This window comes from Benincasa hispida, chromosome 3 (assembly GCF_009727055.1).
Source record: "Benincasa hispida cultivar B227 chromosome 3, ASM972705v1, whole genome shotgun sequence".
In the NCBI taxonomy this organism is placed as follows: Eukaryota; Viridiplantae; Streptophyta; class Magnoliopsida; order Cucurbitales; family Cucurbitaceae; genus Benincasa; species Benincasa hispida.
In genome coordinates, this window is record NC_052351.1 from 2,473,303 (window position 1) to 2,492,731 (window position 19,429).

Sequence of the window (19,429 nt, forward strand, 5' to 3'; positions counted from 1 at the left end):
CAACTAACAAGTTGCAGGCGATAGGAGACGGATGACCATGTGAATCGACGGCGGCTAGTGACGAAAGACAAACGACAACGCGGGGTGAATCGACAACGTTGGCGAACGATCCAACGAGGGGCATGGTGGATCTGAGCAACTCAGGGTTTTGGTAGGCCGACACGTGTAGATCTGGGCAGCATAAGTAGATCGGGACAAACTCAAACGACTGACGACGAAAGAGGAATCAACGACATATTTGGCCACAAATCTAATGTCGGTGAAATGACTAAGGGTGGATAGTGAAACCATATAAACCAAATCGATTTTCAAAACCGAATCGACTTATCAACAAAACTAAAAAATGTGATCCAATGTAATTCCAAAACCGAATTAAAACAATTCGATTTCAATTTCGAAAATTACTTTTGAAGCCGAACTGAATCGTTTATATATATTAGGGTTTTAGTTGAACTTTGAAGATCTCTCATCTCAGTCCACCTCCTCTCGATCTCAGACACGATCTCCTTTTCCTCCATCTCTGTCGAATTGTTGATCAATCTCCTCTCCCTTCATCTCTCTCGATCTTCTCTCCCTCCATCTCTTCCGAGCTTCACCTTCTTCGACGCCTAGTGGCTACTGATTACCGCAAGTTTTTTTTTTGTCTCTTCGCTCAGGTTTTTTTCTCCACCTCACTCTCTATCTCCGCAGGTTTTTTTTTTCTCTGTTTTTATTTGTATGTGATTTATAATTTTTCCTTCCCTTTCATTTTATCATCTCAATTACCACACAAAACAACGATCTTTGTTTCTTAACCGGACATCTCTCCGATCTACTATTTAAGTTCATTCCTATCTCCTCCGATCTATTATCCAAGTTCATTCCTATCTCTCTCATTTATTTTCTGAACCAAATTTACTCATTTTGAATTACCATGAATTCGGTTTCAATCTTCTTGTTCCTTCATCTATGAATAAAAAGCAAAGAAAACAAAATAAAAAGAGTTTTAAAATGAGGGGGAAAAAACATGAAACCGCTTGAAACCGAACTGAACTGTATATATGTGGTTCGATTTTGTTCGATTTGAACCAAATGGTGCAATTTGATTTCATATACAAAAGAAATCAATTCAATTTGTTGTGACCCCCAAATCAATCCAAACCGAACCATTTCTACCCCTAAAGACAACGTTCGACAAAGGCATGTGTAAAACTAAAGCAAAAGTTGGGCAGATCTAGTTTATTTCAAATAAACCATATATACCCAAATTTATTTAAAATAATCCACATATATCTGATTTTATTTCAAATAATTCACATATATCCGAATTTATTTCAAATAATCCACATATATCTGAATTTATGTTATTTGTTTTTTAAATTTAAGTTTATAGACACTACTTTCATTTACAAAATTTTTTCTTTTCTATCTACTTTTTATCAATAGTTTAAAAAATTAAGTTATATTTTGAAAACTTAAAAAAATAAAAATAAAAAAATTAATTCTAAAAAAAAAAAAAAGCTTGACACGGAAACAAAGCTTCAAGCAAGAAGTCCAGTAAGAGATGCTGACAACAAGCCAAGCTACTTATGCCAAACAGCTAACTTTGAGACAACTCAAGAAAAACTTCGAGCTAGAACTAATGGATTAGGATCAATATCCGGGGGGATTTCTTTCCCATGCTTGCCAGCAAAACTAAGTTTTGCCTTCCGCACGTGCCACTAAAAGCAGAATGACCTCTTCTCATTGCCTGCCTCTCCTTGAAAAAAGGTCCAAGCGAAGCTCATAGGTAGAAAGCAAAAAGTCTGTCCTATAACTGGACACTTGTCTACATAAAATCCGTTCTATTCTAGATAACAGTTCTTATTATCGACTTTTGCGATCTAGAAAGGCATGCTTAAACGTATTCACATGTTAAAATTTTGTTCTTATTTTTTGGAATTTAGCTAAAAATTCAACCATTGTATTTATAAAAAAAAATGCAAATCTATTATAAAAAATGGAGAGAAAATAAGCTTAATTTTCAAAAACAAAAATTCTGAAACGAAATGGTTTCCAAATAAGGCAAAATATTTTTTATATTAGAAAAATGTGAAAACTACAGTAAAGAAATTAGCGGAAAAAGAAGAGGAAGAAGAAAAAGGATCAGTTTCAAAAACATACCTTAAAATGAAATAGTAATCCAACTACGCCTAATTTATCTTGTTGTAGTCAATCAGGAAAAGCACAATATTAATCCAGAAAAGAAAAGAAAAGAAGGAAATGTTTTTTTTTATAAGAGATTTTTATTCAATAAGAAACCAATACAAAACAGCTTCACAAATCAAGGGAAAAACTGCACGTGCTCAAAAGATTGCACACAACAGCTATCAAAACAAGGCCAGCAAAAGATTTAAACACAAAATGTGAAACAATAAGGGAAATTACATTCAAAATCTGGAAAAGAATTCACCAGACAGAAAATACTTGATTCAAACCTCTCCTGTGCAGCAACCAAATAACAGAACCAACAGATTTGAACAGTACCTGCCTCAGCTTCTACTCTTCCTTCTTGCTCTTTCATATTCCTACAATTCAAATATTATTTGTTGTTATGGTTTGATTCATTGGTTGCTTTTCTTCTCTGTAAACGAACAAGTGTTGTTTTCATAGGAAATAGGAAAGCTTGTAACATGCAAGCACAAACTAAAACGAGGAAGCTCCACAAGTTAAAAGAGATCTAGCAGCTATATTTTAGTATAACAACCTCAAGTAGTCTAGATTCAACCACAAGATGTATAAGTAACCACTTCAAGGAAAAGAGCTTTATCTTAACTAGTATCGTATCACTCCAAATTATTGAAATGGAGCACTACATAAATCAATGGACTCAATTCTGTAATTGCAGCACGAAACAAAGTATATCTGTCCCTTAATCCCACCTTAACACTTGTTCTAAGTGGCCGTCCGGATCTTTGTGACTATTCTTACTGCAGCCATTCTTGAAGAACTTGCGGATAGGAGAAATTAGAAGAATAATCTTGGGATCATGAGTAAATTCAATAGACTAGATATCACTACAAATAAGTCCATATTTGCGAACTAAGCTTGGTTTGCACAAGCTTATCACCTTTTGCAACCACATGTAGTCGGCCATTGAGGTTTTGGTAAAGAATGGATATTGTTGTGCTCTGTAAGCGAGGTTTGTAATGATGTTGAGATTGAAATTAAGAGAGAATTGATAGATTCTATTACAGTTTTAAAGTCTATTTTCGTCATAACTCGTCTTAGATTTGTTAAGATAATTTAGGACAGGGTGTGACGAGTTGTGTATAAGAACATGTATTACTTACATGATTTGTGTGATTATTCTCTAATCATTTGATGTGTTAAAGTACTTTAGTTTTATGTCTGATATCTGCTATTTTCTTTTTGGGTCTATGTTGGATGTTAGATCCCTAAATTCTAACCATTATTTCCTTCTGATTTTCATGCTCTCTAGTGTTTTTCCAGTATTATTTTTGTTTTTGAACTTTAATTTGCGTATGTTGTGGTTTTTATTGTAGTACATTTGAGATTTAATAAAAATCTTGAGTGCCACCATATCAGCTTATGCTTTTCACATGTTCAAGGTTGTGTATGTGTTTGATAATAGATGGTCAAAAGGTTCTAAAAGAATTTAAGAATATAAGAATCAGAACCGTATTGGACTACTGGTAAGCATCCAACACATATTCAATATGAATCACCTTTATCGATATCTCAACAACCTACATATATAGGGTAAAAATGACTCTATTCAGATCCCATAGCAAGGCCAACTTCCAAACCCTAACAAATATAATATACATGAACTCGAGAACAAAGAAGAACAACATTCCACAACCAACTTTTAAGGGAATTTGTTTCAAGAAGCATTTATTATTAAAGCATTAACTACCTCTCCTAGCATACTCCACAGTCAACCCTCGAAGAAGCATTGTTATTATAGTATATGATAAAAATAACGAAACCTCCACCTATCCCCACAATGGTATAATATTGTCTACTATAGGTATAGACCTCATAACTTTACTTTTGGAACCATCTAAAAAGTCTCATACTGATAGAGACGATTATCCAACTTATATATCTATGCTTATTTTCTTCCCTAACCAATATAAGACTTTGTTTACATCTAACTGTGTCTTCCCCATACAATTTGTGCTCAAATTTAGAGCACATTTTATCCTTGACAGGACACAACCAAGCTTGACTGACAACAATGCATCTATAAGGAGTACATATCTCCATTAACTACTCATTCTGAATCCCTATTCTTACCATGCTGGGGCATATTAGGAGAGAATGATGGAGGTTGGTGAAGAAACCAGCTGGGAGAAATTTCTAATGTGGTTCCAACCATACAGAGGACAATTCCCACATGCAAAAGTCATGGATTTGTGCTGTCACATTACCTACTCACCTATAGCTTCTTCCCCACATTTTTTTTATATCCATGAGTATTCAGGCTAATCCCGCTTAACTCTACAATATTTACCTGTAAAAAAATTCGTAGGATATTAAATCTTAGGTAAGTAGATACAAAAGATTAAACTCATGGACTCTTAGCCATTTATCAAAGTCATGCCCTTTATTTACCACTAGGCCAATCCATGATGATTTATAGTTTCCTCCTCTCTTAGAGAGTTGAAATAGCTTTAGAGGCATTTGGCGCCAATTTATTATGGATGGAGTGGACTATTTTAGTCCAACTTAATGTTTGGGTCACCCATTATACTAGTTGAAATTCCTAATTATTATAACTCACATTTAGTTACAATAAAACTATTTGAAAATCCTTATTATCTACAGTGTTTACTATTTTGTAACCATCCTCTCTCCTCATTTGTAACTCACAAACTATTATAACCGATAGACTATAACCACTAACTTTAATAACCAACTCAGCACTCCAAACAGTCCATTTGACATTGGCAGGAGTTTAACTATTAAACACCTCGTTCTTTTTTAGTCATGTTTCAGACAATGGACCATGTTTCATACAACCACACTATATATCTTTTCTATGCAACATATGACACGTCACCAGACAATTTTTAATATTCCTTTTGTGACAAGTAATGAATGTATCTATATTACCAATACATTTTCCCTCTATAAACATATAGTCAGGGGTAGGATGAAATTTTTAATAGGAAAAAGACAAGGAAAATCTAACATCAATGTTATGTAATCGGGTTATGGTTCAAATATATTATGCTTCTTTAATCCTCCGTTCCTTATCAAACAAGAAGACTAATTTTCTCCTGTGTTTGGCATTCTAACCTATTCCATAATTGGAGTACTACAAATATTTCTCTCTCCTATGATTGGGGTTTTCTTTTCCCCCATTATCCTTCATAACTTTTTTCCTTTTTGATGAACATGATCCTTCATAATTAATTAGAACTTCAATCATTGTATATTATGAAACCCATGATTAGTGATCGACACTAGTTGACATGCAAATCTGTTAAGTATATCATCTCTTAACGTAACAAAAATACAAAAAGTATGCTCTGGGTATCCACTCTCTCTAACAGTCAATCTTGAGCTTGCTTAAGTTTCTAGGTACAGTCTCTTACTCCCATTTAAACTTTCTTAGATTAAATTTAGGAAACGGTGCAAATAACCAACGTAGTTCTACAACTTGAATTCTTTAGTCCAGCCAAATGGCCTTTCTTACGATAAGTGTACTTTTTTTTTTAAGTAGAAATAAAACAACTATATCATGGTTGATTGAACTTCCAACCTTTTGATACAGAAGTCATGTCAATACTATTGAGTCAATCTCACTTTGACTATGATGCATACTTGAACCTACTCAAGCACTCAAGAAAGGTTCATTAAAGGAATAAGAAAATAATTATTCAATCACATTATTAAGTCATTTTGTGTTAATTTCTTTCAAAAAATAGAGAAATGTTCCGAAATTATTTTGAATCCAAGGGATATGTATATATATATTAAAGAAAATTCAAGGGATATATCTGTAAAAACTGAAACTTTTTTTTTTTTTCAGTTCAAATAAGCAGAGGATAATAATGCACTGACCTCTCCGGTTGGGATTAATTAGAGAACTAAAATGAAATAGTTGAAATATTTGGGCCGTCGTAGTGAAATTATAAAATATTTAGAATCAGTTTTAGGAAGTCAAATAGTGCATTTTAAGAGAAATTGAGATTTCTACTAAATGGTCAATAAAAAAAATTAATGGCAAGGATTTTTAAAAAAATTTTACGTGAAGTTTAAGAACTATAACATAAAAATCAAAATTTCAAAATTCAAAATAAAATAAGCATGACAGCTTAGTATTTAAGCTATATCTAGATAAATAGGTCAAAATCTGTTTATTGTCCAACTGCGCATATTATTTACTCCAAAGTTTGACAATAATAACCAAGCAGCATGGAGTCTTATTTTTAATGAAAAACGGGAAGAAAAATAGGCTTTATGATCTACAATGCCCTAAAAGAAAAACCAAACTAGTTGGTATGTATGTTGCAATAACAACGCTATCAAATTAAAGAACATTTAATTAATTGGAGTTCTAATTTAGACTAATATTCAAACGAGGGAACTTGACATCATTCATTTAGTTTAAAGGAGAAAAAAGAAGATGATTGAACTAGAAAGGAAGTTTGTTGGTGAATGACATAGTTCAATTAATCAAAGATATAGATAATCTCCTAAGGGTTTGAGGTAGGAACTCCCACCTTACCAAAACATTGCAACACTCAAATAAAAAAAGAGCATAAATATTATTGGTAAAACCAAACCATTAAAAGAAGCTGTAACAGGTAAATTTACTCTACAAAGGTAAATGCATTGAAAATTTGTCAGCTTACATTTAGAAATAGCAAAGAGTGAGAATGAAAAGAAACGCATGCATAGACATACGGAACATTTAACTTCTAATATACTAAACCAGCAACCATACTAACATCAGAACAAATTACATTGTCGTTATGCATAATCATACTATAATGAGTGAAGTTCAACCAGTATAAACTTTAGCTATCAAACTCAAAAGTGGTTCCATCTCCTATTCTACATATTGTAAAAAATATGTATGCAGAATCATGTATACGTAATCTGTCTAATCAAGAAAAGGTGTGGCACAAATCTAATTGACTAAAAATAACCTTATTGTCTTTTTTAATGGGAATGTTTTGAAAAATTGAATAACTTAATGAAGAAAGATCCCATCAACTATGATAATCTGACTTTCAAAAGCAAGGTCACATTATCAATCAACTAATATAGAATAAAATAATTGTTACGAAGGTGACAATTAAATAATACAAAAAAAACGTAAAAAGTATCCACACACAAATATACGTGGTTTACTAATGGTGTGTTAGGTACGTTCACGGAACAAAGGGAGAACAATATTATTAGAAAGAATGTTTTTTTTTAATACACAAAAAATGGTGCCTCTAAGGATTAGAAAGTTTATATAGTACACTACTCTATATCCTAGGGTCATAATCGTAATTAACTATAAATAAATAAATATGTTAAAGCGAGATCCCGTACTTAGTTGTTCATAGTGTCAGCAAACAAATTCAAGATATTCCAACCTTAATTAAAAGGAGAAGTTTACAAGTTTTTGTTATTTGCTGTTGCTGGTAGAAAGCAGTCATTTTTATGTCCATGAATGTATGGAGCTTCAAGAGTATTATGCCAGATTGTCGTAATTCTTAAATTCAAATCGGAAGAAGACATAAGTAAAAAGCGTTTATTTCCCTAAGTCAAGACCCAATCTAACCATTAGAGAAGAGGCGCTAAGATTAGCTGAGCCCGAGGCCACCCTTGCCGATTAAAGGCTGTTTAGTTCTCAAGTATATAGCCAAATCAGCTCCTTTTTCGTAGAAGTGCGTTATTTCCACTAACTGAGTTACACTTGGCACGGCGAATAGAAAGCCTAGGGGAAGCAAAAAGAGAAGAGAAGCAACCTAGGTGACAGCCAACCGTACCCACTTCACGGCAATCGAAAAATTATAGGGTTTTTTTTTCGGTTTTTTTCGAAACCATAACCAAATTTAGCTCAATGCCCTACTTGTTTTTTCAAGTCTACGGAGAAAACAAACGGCTGACCCTAGTAACTGGTGAGAATGATCAAAACATTTGAAAACAAAGATGAAAAAGAATAGGAAAAAATAATCATACGAAAAATTAACAGCATTGTTAAGTTTTGAAGCATACCAGGAAGAAGATAGGCTGAGAGGAATATGCTGTACAAAGAGTTCAGTCCTTTCCTTTTCCTTTCTGTTCCGACTGCCGGTTACCAGCTCCATAGCAGAGTTGCAAACGGCCGTCAAATGCAGGCGAAAACTGATAATGGTTATGATTGTCCAGTTGTGGAGCAGCCGAAGTTGCCGCTCCGAAGAGGAAAGGTAAATTAGATCCGTCAACAGGAGAAAACCTCTGGAGATGAGGCAAAAGAGATGAATTGGACTGAAGGGTCCCCCTATAATAACCCGGAAGGTTGGAAGAGATGGTGAAGTTGAGGTTGTAGTCGCTGCTACCAGTCGGTTGAGTTGTGGCCACGGGAACTATATTGCCATCGTGAACAAATGAGAACTGATGAAGCTGCTCTGCATTACTGTCGCCAGCTGAAACGCTACTAAATAATGGAGTGCTTGACATGGTTTGTGGCAACGAAGTTCCCAGATTCATTTGTTCAGAAAAGCCCGAAGAATGGTGAGTTCTGGAAGTGGACGGCTCAAGAATTCCCGAGCTGAAGTAATCCATAGGAACGTTCGACGACTGCCACTGCCTTTCTGCCGCCACGCCTGTGTCCCGATGAGCTGAAACAGATGCAGCACCGCTAGCAAGTAGCTCGGTGAAAGATGAGTTTCGGGTCATGGAAGTGAGATTATGATCGACAATGCGAGAAGATTCTTGTTCTTTTTCCTTTTCCTTTTGTGCTCTCTCCTTAGCCCTTTCGCGAGCTTTGAGGCGGTTTACGCGAACCTCAGATCGCGAGAGAGACAAACCTGAACCCTTGCTGGTTTCAGAGTTACTACTGCATGCAGATTTGGACAAAGAAACATGTAATTGGCTTTGCTTATGCTCGACTGAGTCCAACGGACCGGGTTGATCAGTGACACTAATCTTTTCGCCACTCAGCTGTTTTGGAGTTTCCGTAAAAGAAGCATTCAACGAAGGCAGCTCCTTTATTGCATCTGCGGCCGCTTTGATCAGCCACTCGACAGCCTTGCTTGGTTGCTCAAAACCCAACCGATCTTGAAGATCGTAGAACTGAATCGCCGTCGCTACCGATAACCGAACCCTTCGGTCTCTTAATCCCTTTGAAGTCCACACCTTGCTATGCCTGTCCTTCCCGCCGGAAGCTCGAGAAACCCTAATAATCCGGGAGTGGTGCCACCCACGAAGCCGATTAGTATCATCATCAGCTCCTCCAACACCTCCACCGCCAACTCCCGCGGTAATACCACCAACCCTTTTTGATTCTTTGTCTTCTTCATCCCCTGGGTGAATATGCTCAACCCCTTTTAATCCTATCTCATTGGAGTCGCTACTTCTGCCATTTGCTAACCTTGGAAACTTACGCGGTTGTTCTTGAATATTATCCACCACCTCCATAACACTTTCATTCCTTAATTACGCAAAATAAAGATCCGTAAATGCAGACCCCGTTTGACCTTTGGCAGATGCTTTCTATCCCTAATTTTCTTCCCCTCTACGGTGAGAGAGAAAGAAGGGTGTAGGTTATCTAGAGAGAGAAATAAGAAGCGCAGATGTTGAAGTACAGCAGGTGCGGGGGTTGTATTCTGTACATATTGATGACGATAATTCAGAGCGTACTACTTTAATTTGTGCTGTTTGTGCAGTAATAAAAGTTTTCTTTTACCCTTTGATATATCACAATCTTTAGTCAGCAGAGCAGGCAGCTCTTTCCTTCAAAACTTTCAAAACTTTCAGAAATTGTGTGCTCTCCAAAGGCAAAGACCGCTGGTTATCTCAGACCTTTCAGCCTCGCCTCTTCAAGCCTGCAAACCTCATCTTAAAACCTACAATGACAGAGAAGAAAGAGAAATGACACCCCGCTTCTTTAAAGCGGTTTTTTAAAGAAGATGAGCTTTTACAAATGTGTAAAATATCCATTTTAAAGAGAAACTCCACCTTCGAGCCTTTTCTCACTGTCTAAAATGGCTGAATCTCATCTTCTTTTTTCGTTTTTTCATTGAAAAAACATTATTGAAAGGAAAAAGTAGGGAAATAGAGAAATAACTCACGGATCTGAGCTAACGAGACCTCCTTTGCGCAGTATTTAAAGCTTCACCTCTGGTCCTAAAAATGGCAGACAAATTTACATTAACACGACAACTCGTGAGAAATATTTTTTTAAAAAAGAAAAGAAACTAACAAATTCATGTTTCCAAATTATCCACACAAGCACAAACAAGAAAACTATTAAATTTATCGAGCTGGAAGACAATGTTGGGTCCGGAGAACGCATTACGCATACATCAATTATTCGGTTGACAGGTGTTTATCTCTGAGAGGCAAAGAGCTAAACCTAGAATTTACATAACCTGAATTTTTTTTTTTCTTTTTTGTTTAATTTCCTCAAATCGCTTATAGCTACATTCAAAAACCTTTACAGATCTGCAATTCTTGAACCGAAACTAAGCACTACCAGTAGAAATCTTCATCTTCGTGCTCAAAATTCCAGTTAAACAGAAAAACAAGAGCTAAAAACAAATTCAACTAAGCTATCGAAAAAATCAAACAAAGAATACACAATCGCAGAACCGAAATTGAACCGTACGGAGATCCGAGCCTTAGCCTAGATTAGATTCACATTCATCTACTGAGTTTATCGTTCTCTAAACCACAAATATACCTCGACTACAAGATACAGAAAATCCTGCTAATAGCTCAATCTCAAGCACTGGCATGTAAAATTTTCTCCTCCTCGAACTGCGACTAATACAAATTTTCAAATCACATTAGGACTTCATACTAATAGATAAAAAATTAATATCAATTAACTCCAAGTTTATATGATTCGTTAATCCATTCTTACCCAAACAGATACAAAGACTGCGAAATTTCTTAGAGAATAGAGAATATACGATGCCTTCACTTCAAATCCTTCTGAACGAAAACGATCGATTCAACAGTTCGGGAAGAAGATAGTTGAAGCGGAACGGCGGGAAAATTGAGAGAGAAAAAGAAAGTGAGTTGAGAAATAAGTGAAGAACTGGAGAAGGGAAGAAGGAGAGTGAATAAGTGAAGATATTTTTTCTTTTCCTTTTTTTTCTTTTTTTTTTCTTTTTAATTTTTTGGGTCACCGGGCTTATCGGGAAAGCTCCGACACTCCGCCGTTCCCTGCTTTAAATATGCCTCCCTTTCTTCTGGTTTTCTTTCCCCTAAAAACATTCAATAATATTAACCAAAAATAAAGATAATCTACTTTAGCTTAACATTAAATTAAATTAAATATTCACTTTATCTTTAAAGAAATTAATTGAGCTCAAACTTAACGGTAATTTGCTTAGTCCTCCTCCCTCTATTGATGTATAGTTTTGGCTTAACTTTAAGGGTGTGTTTGGGTGAAGATTCACCTACCTTTATAATAACTAATACTATTTTGTATTCCATAATTATCTACTGTCGATGCTATTTTAAAACCCCTTTACTTTTTACTATAGTTTTTACTATTTTATATTTATTGTTTTTTATTTTTTGTTACAATGTTTATTATTTTATTCTCGAACTAAAATAGTTCATAACTCAAATACATAATATTATAATCTAAATTAGAATATTCTACACCCCAAACACAAACAATTACAACCTAACTATAATAATCCAAGATTATAATATCCAACTCCTTATCCCAAATGCTTCTTGAGTGGATCGTCTCTATCCTATGTTAATTTTGAACTTATAGAATTGGTTCAAGCATTCATTTGTTAAACATGTTTTAAATTTCTTGAGCATCAATCTAACTTGTGGTTGTTCTTTCCATTTGATTTTTTTTTTGTTAGACCATTTTGTGGTTGAAAGTGGTTAGCATGATTTCTATTTTTGTAACAATGAAGTGATGTATTTTATTTTGTTAGTTGTATTAGATGATGTGATTGGTTTAACTTTTTAAGTGTTTAATTTTGAAAATAGGTTATTTAAGAAAAATTGAAGCAGTTTACATGTTGAAAATAAACTTTGGAGGTTGGAGGAAATTTGGAAGAGATAATTGAAAAAGTTGCTACTTATGTTAGTGAGCCTTCTAATTTTTGGCTTGATACAAATGGTAAGACATGCCTCCTATTTATACTAGTTGGTACTCCTAAATCTATGATTAGGATTTTGCCAACACATTCATGATTTTACGTTACAAACGTCCCTCTAGAATATTCTCTACAATTACATTTTTTTTCCGATACTTATTAGATAATTCTTCAATCTATTATAAGCATCTCCTACGAGTAATATCACTAGAATATTCTAATGTTTGATATTTCTAGATATTAGACTTTTGTTTGAGCTAGGTCCAATAACTTCTAATCCAAAATTAAGTTTACATTTCATCGTGACAACCTTCAAAAGCTATTCTAAATCATTCTTAATAAAAAAGAGTTTAAATAAAAATGATTTTCTATAAAAAAAAAAATTTCCAGTCTATCTAAATAGCTCCAGTTTTGAGTGACAAATGGGAAAAAAAATGTTTATGATAACTTCTTTTGCTTTAATCAAACAAATTAATATTACAATCTATTATTTTTCAATAAAAATATTACAATACATCAAATAACACTAATTTTAGTTTGCCATTATATCATACATTCAATTATTTAATTAATAGAATAGAATCCCAAAGAACAAAAGTTTGTAAGACAAACTCAAAAATGATTTACTAGATTGAGATATTTCAAATACTTCACTTTCAAATATTCAATATATATACATACTAAACAAAATTGATGAGTGGACACTTTGATTGAATTGAAAAGAGGTGATTATATATGGAATGCAAGTAACTTATGCTAAAGTCTTGAAGTACTCGGATTGTTCATATATAATTATAAATAAATAATTTTGACTTTGGAAAATGTGTATCTCATCCTTATCTTTTTCCATTGTCAATCAAGATAGAAATAGAAACCTTTTTCAAAAAAATAAATAATAAATAAACAAAGCGTTGGTTTTTTCCCCTCTGAAGATTTAATCATGTGATAACAACATGACTGTTTTTTTTTTCCGTTGTCCATAAATAAGGTGTCGAGATTCTTAACAAGGACAATAAGTTTGAGGGGGGCAAAAAATCTTTGGATGCGTTTTTTCTTTATTTTTCCCGTCTTTTTATATAAATATATATATATATATATATAAGAAATTTTTAAAAAAAATGTTTATATCATAGTGATTCAATGAATGTTGTCTTAAGGGTCAAATTTATGGTTAGTTGAGAATATTAATTTGGTTGGAGTCTATACAATTTATCAAATTTGTTTCCCAAATTAATTTCTATCAAAATTATTTAAATAATAAAAAGGAATTCATACAATAAAATAAAATGGATAAATATAGTTTCAATATTTATAATGAAAATACGATAACAAAAAAACAATGTGAAAGAATTACTAATAGTATGGACTAAATTAAGATTTATTTAAAATATTGAGATAAAAATTAGACATTTGAAATTTTATAAACTAACTTTGAGTAAGTTCTATACACAAGAACTAAAAAAGGTATTTTATCTTTTTATATAAGATCTAATTTATCACAACTAGATGCATTTAATGGACAATAAACTCATTATATTGAAGTCTAGTAAATTATACCAACGTATGGACGTGAGTAAGTTTATTAGAGTAAGTATATTATTTGATTTTTTTTTAAACATGTAGGATCGGAGTATCAAACTTTTAATTTTGAAGTTGACGATACAAACACTATTTTAATTGAGCTACATTTTCGACGATTAATTTTAGTTTCAACTTTCAACTATACTTTTAGTTAAATAATTTTAATTAACCATTAAAATTATAATACATAAATTAGTATATATATATTTGTTATTGTATATGGAATAAAAGAATCGAAATTCTAACTTAAAAGGTTATTGATACATTTTTTTCTGTCAATTGTGTTATTGCTATATACTCATTTGAACCGAAAAAGATATATATAATATTGTATCTAGTCATACTAACACTAGCATGGACATTTTATATAATTTTGCCGAAAAGTTAATACAAAAACTTTAAATCCTTTAGACATATTTTGTTTTTGGTTACTGTACGTAGTTTGAGTTATGCTATATTTTAGTTTAGTACTTCCAATAGCTCATCTTCAATCATTTTACGACAAATATTATGTTTACTATTCGAAAACTAATTTTTATTGAAATTAATAAAATGATATAATACTAATTATTACAAACAAAAACATATGGATATATTTTCAAAATTTATAAATGAGGTACTAATAGGCTAACTTTAAAAAAATCAACAATAAATTAATAATTTAGAAATTTGTTCTTATTTTTTTATCTAAATCGAATGTACAAAAGTATGTTAAATAAAAAAATTGGTTACTATAATTTATAAATTATAACAAGTTATAATATATTCTTTTTGTTTTATGGTTAGAATTTAGTCCGTATAGGTTGATAAGATTTAAAAAACAATTTATATATATTAAGCTATAATTATAAATTATATGGACCAAATTTTAATTTTTTTCCTAATTATAAAAAAATTCAAAATTTCAAGTTAACCTAAAAATACAAAAGTTTTTTTTTTCTTTTTTTTTCTTTTTAAAGTAGCACAAAAGAACTAACCAAATCGATACGGTAACGTCAACAAAAAATCGATTATTAAAGAGAGATAAATGCTTAATAAATTAATTATATTTAGATTGGCATGAATTTAATGGTTATTATTAGGTTTAAAATAAATATAGTGGCGGCATCGTAATTATGAGTTAAATGGGGGCTTAATTGAGATGTGCTAAAAAGGTGGAGCACTAAACTCCATGCTGTTCGTGGAGGGAAAAGATTCGCATTTATGTTATTTTTATTTTTAAATTGGCTTCGTGGTCGAAGAATTAGATATATAATTAAATAATTAGGACGATTAATTTAATTTAATTAATAATTAAAAGTACTGAAAATGGGGATATTCCATATTTCATTAGGAAATTAAACTCACTTGTTCGTACGACCAATGATATGTCTCGTTGCTTCCATTATTTGGTAAATTTTACTTAAGCCTCGTGATCGATATATTAAAATAGAAAGTAACACTAACTCGTCTAATATTTGAATTAGATTTTTCTGGTACTATATTGAGGTATGTACATGTAAATATTCACTAAAAAAACATAAGAATCTAGAAATATTCTAGTCTTTATTTATCCTATAAATATTTTTTTTAGATAAGGATAGAATCATAAAAATATCTAATATATTTTAAAATTCAATAAGGGTATAAGAAAAATTTATACGTGGTCCGAAGGATTTCGTACCTATAAGTATGAGTTGTGTCCATTTGAAGATTGAATATGGTTGGGAATGAACTTTGTCCTTTGGACTTCCCTTGCTCTGTTTTCTTCTTTTCTCTGTATTATTTGCTTAATCACAAATGAATGCTACAACCCTTTCTTTATACAAGTTTGTCCTAATTCTTACAATGGTAATAATACAAAAAGGAATAAGAATATTACAAGTGGCACACTATGATAGGAGAGTGGTAAACCAATTTTTAACTACCTTGGTGAGTCATCCTTTCTTCCTCCACCTTGACCTTTCCTTTTTCATTTCTCATTTCTTCTCTAACATCTCCCCTCAAACTAGAGGGTACTTCAAGTACTCCTAGTTTGGCTCGTAATATATAGAAGTGTGTGTTGTTGATGGCTTTGTGAGACAATCAGCAATTTGATTGGTCGACGGTACATAGCGAATATTGATGTGGCCTTTGAGAACATGGTCTCGAATGAAGTGAAGATCAATTTCGATATGTTTAGTTCGAGAATGAAACACCGGATTTGTTGCTAATGCACATGCTTCTAGGTTGTCACACCATATAGTAGGTCTAGTTGGATTTTAATCCCATCTCATCTTGTAGTTATTGAAGCCAGAGTACTTCTGAGGTGGCATGAGCAAGTGCTCTATACTTAGATTCAGTGTTTGACCTTGCTACCACAACTTGCTTCCTCGATGACCAGGACACGATGTTATTTCCCACAAAAGTACAATAGGCTGCTACTAATTTTCTATCATCTAGATTGGATGCCCAGTCGACATCCGAGTAGGCAGAAATGTGGAGGTTCGGGCTCGATTGAAATTATATTCCATAATGTTTGATGCCACTAATATACCAAAGCACCTTTTTTGCCGCTTACCAATGAACATCAGTTGAGGATTGCAGGAACTGAATGAGTTGATTGACGGCATACGTGATATCGGGCCTTATGTGCGTTCAGTATTGAAGGTCTCCTATGGTGCTTCGATATATAAATGGTTCAGACAGAGGTTGGCTAGCCGCTTTATACAGTTTACGACGTTGTACTGTTGGCGATAGAACTGGTTTCACATCAGACATGTTAAGCTTTTGTAGCAAATCATCAACATATTTCGACTGATTTATCATAAGGCTATATTCAAGATAGTGTACTTGAATTCCCAGAAAATATCGAAGTTGGCCGAGGTCTTTAAGTGCAAAATGTATGTCCAGTGTTTGTATGAGATATTATGTAAGTTTAGTTTTGTTACTTGTGACTATGGCATCGTCTACATAGACAAAAAGATATATTACCGAGCCTTCCTTGTGGTAGATGAATAGAGAAGTGTCAAATCTTGACTGATAGAATCCCCACTGTTTGAGAACAGAGTTGGGGACTGTATTCCAGGCTCGTGGAACTTGTTTCAGACCATATATTGCCTTGTCCAGCTTGCAGACATGTTGTGGATACTGAGTGCTTACATAGCTCGGTGGTTGGCTCATATACACTTCCTCAGTTAATCGTCCATTTAGGAATGCATTATTGAAATCAAGTTGCCTCAGCATCCACCCGTGTGTTATAGTAGCACTGATGACTACTCTAATCGTTGATGACTTTACCACAGGGCTGAATGTTTCAAAGAAATCGACTCCATGATGTTCATGAAACCCCTTTGCTACCAGTCGAGCCTTATACCTTTGTATTGTTCCATCCATGTTCCTTTTGAGGCAAAATATCCACTTGTTTCCACAACATTCTGATATGGAGATGGAGAAACGAGTGTCCTTGTTTTATTTCTCATCAGTGCCATGTATTCTTCATCCATCGCCTTTTTCCATTGAGGGGTCGCAAGTGTTGTATTGATTCTGGTGGGCTCTGTTTGAGACCAATCAGTTGCTTTGCTTGTGAACTAGGCCTTTGGTTTAAAGATGTCAGCTTTTGCTTAAGTAATAATAGGATGAGTCGGAGCAGGTAGGGAGCGGGTGGTGATGGTTGGTTGGGATGAATCTGCAGGGGCTAAGGTAGAGTGAGGATGTAATGTCTGAGGTAGGGCTAGGCTGATATGGTCTTCAGAAAATGTTTGAAGCGGGGTCTTGGATGGATGTTGGTGTGAGGGTGTCTGGTTTGTAGAGGGTAAGGTTTGAGGGAGAGTCGGTGACTGAGGTAGAGTATTGAGGATTGGTTGAAGGCTCAGGACTATTGATTCATTGAGGTGTGTAGGTACGGTTGAGGTTGTCGCCTGGACGACCGTGTTGGACGATGGATGGTCCACGATCGATGGACTTATTGCAATCGTCTTGTCTTTGTTCTGTACAATCAGTCTACACGATGAAGACTGGGCGATCGTCTTATCTTTTGCCTGTGCAATCGTTCTACATGATGAGTTCTGAACGACCGTGTCTGTCTCTTATACACATCTAGATGTGTATAAGAGACAGGTTCTAAACGATGGAGATTGAACGATCGTATTGCCTGGCATCTGGTCGATTGTTCTACACGATGGGACCTGAACGATCGTATCGTCTTGCATCTGGGTGATCGTTCTACATGATGGGATTTGAACGTTCGTGTTGTTTGTCATCTGAGCGATCATGCTAAATGATGGAGGCTGAGCGATCACCCTGTCTATCATCTGGGCGATCAGACTAAACGATGGTTGTTTAGCGATCGTTGGCCCGGTCGTCTGGACGATCGTGGTGCACAATTGATTTGCAAACGAAAACTCTTTTTCATCAAACTTTACATGTCTGCTTGTATAGATCCTGCCAGATGAATTGAGGCATCTGTATTCTTTGTGGAGTGAGCTAGGACCAATACACACATTTCTCCTAGTGTAATTTGAATTTTTACTATGATAAGGCCGTAGATATGGGTAGCAGGCACACCCGAAGGTCTTGAGATTAAGAAAGTCAAAGTTAGACCCAAATAAGACAGCAGCGGGTGATTTACCTTGCAAGACTGAGGTAGGCATGCCATTAATGAGATAGGCAACAGTGGCGAAGGCTTCCCACCAAAAGCTTAAGGGCATGGATGCCTGTGCAAGCAGCGTGAGCCTTATTTCTATGATGTGTCGATGTTTGTGCTCAACCCTGCCATTTTGTGCTAAGGTATACAGACAGGACTTTCGAATTGAAATTCCTTTTGACTAACAGAGATGGTGTATTTTGTCATATTCTTTCCCATTATCTTGCTTTAATTTCTTTATTCCGGTGTTGAATCGAGTTTGTATTAGTTGTAGGAAGTGTTGAAATGCTACCAGTATTTCACTTTTCTGTTTCAGAAGATATAGCCATACATATCTGCTGTGATCATCTAAGAAAGAAATATAATATCGATATACATCAGTAGATTCAATAGGAGTGGGCCCTCATATATCAGTATGTATTAATTCAAGTATGTTATAAGCTTGAGACTGAGAATTTGGAAACGGTAAGACAGATAACTTTCCCAATTGACAATATCGACAAAACTCATTTCCTTCATTTTATTTAACAAGAAGTTTAGATTCTCTAATCATATATTCTAAAGTTTTCACGGATGGATGTCCTAGTCTCCTATGCCAAAAAACTCTTGACTCAACTACATTAATCCCCACTCTTGATAGAATTAAAGCAGTTGACTAGTTATTTTTGTACTGAGCTAATCTTCGGTCCTCTGTAGTCTCATGTATCACTCCAGCCCCTCAAAGTCTGTACAGCCCTCNCTCTGTAGTCTCATGTATCACTCCAGCCCCTCAAAGTCTGTACAGCCCTCGGTCAAGCTCCCCTTTAAGCAATATTCTGCCTGTATCCTTGTCCTTAATGACACAACAATCAGTGTGAAATTTAACTACCACAACATTATCATGTGCTAACTTTGATATACTAATGAGATTTTTGGCTATGTTAGGCACACACAAGACATCATGCAAGATAAATTCATTCCTTCCATAAAACAAGCAAGA

The 19,429-nt window shown here is 34.1% G+C and overlaps 1 protein-coding gene across 4 annotated transcripts; it reads right to left on the minus strand.

Moving 5' to 3' along the window:
- Positions 1 to 2,230: 2,230 nt before the first annotated feature.
- Positions 2,231 to 11,372, minus strand: LOC120073234 (transcription factor TCP2-like). 4 transcript variants are annotated; one of them, XM_039025953.1, is made up of 6 exons: positions 11,060 to 11,372; positions 10,877 to 10,959; positions 10,266 to 10,320; positions 9,881 to 10,040; positions 8,209 to 9,800; positions 2,231 to 2,546 (listed from the first exon to the last, which is right to left on the minus strand). In XM_039025953.1, exon 5 carries the CDS (start codon positions 9,610 to 9,612, stop codon positions 8,251 to 8,253), a length of 1,362 nt encoding a protein of 453 aa, XP_038881881.1. In that variant the 5' UTR covers positions 9,613 to 9,800; positions 9,881 to 10,040; positions 10,266 to 10,320; positions 10,877 to 10,959; positions 11,060 to 11,372; the 3' UTR covers positions 2,231 to 2,546; positions 8,209 to 8,250. The 4 variants fall into 4 exon arrangements, with proteins under 4 accessions (XP_038881881.1, XP_038881882.1, XP_038881884.1 ...); XM_039025954.1 differs by having other exon boundaries at positions 8,209 to 10,040; positions 10,877 to 10,953; XM_039025956.1 differs by having other exon boundaries at positions 8,209 to 10,040; positions 10,153 to 10,320.
- Positions 11,373 to 19,429: the final 8,057 nt, after the last annotated feature.

What these genes read in the sequence shown, in the direction of transcription:
- LOC120073234 (XM_039025955.1), bottom strand. Translation starts at nt 9,612, where the DNA reads ATGGAGGTGGTGGATAATATTCAAGAACAACCGCGTAAGTTTCCAAGG.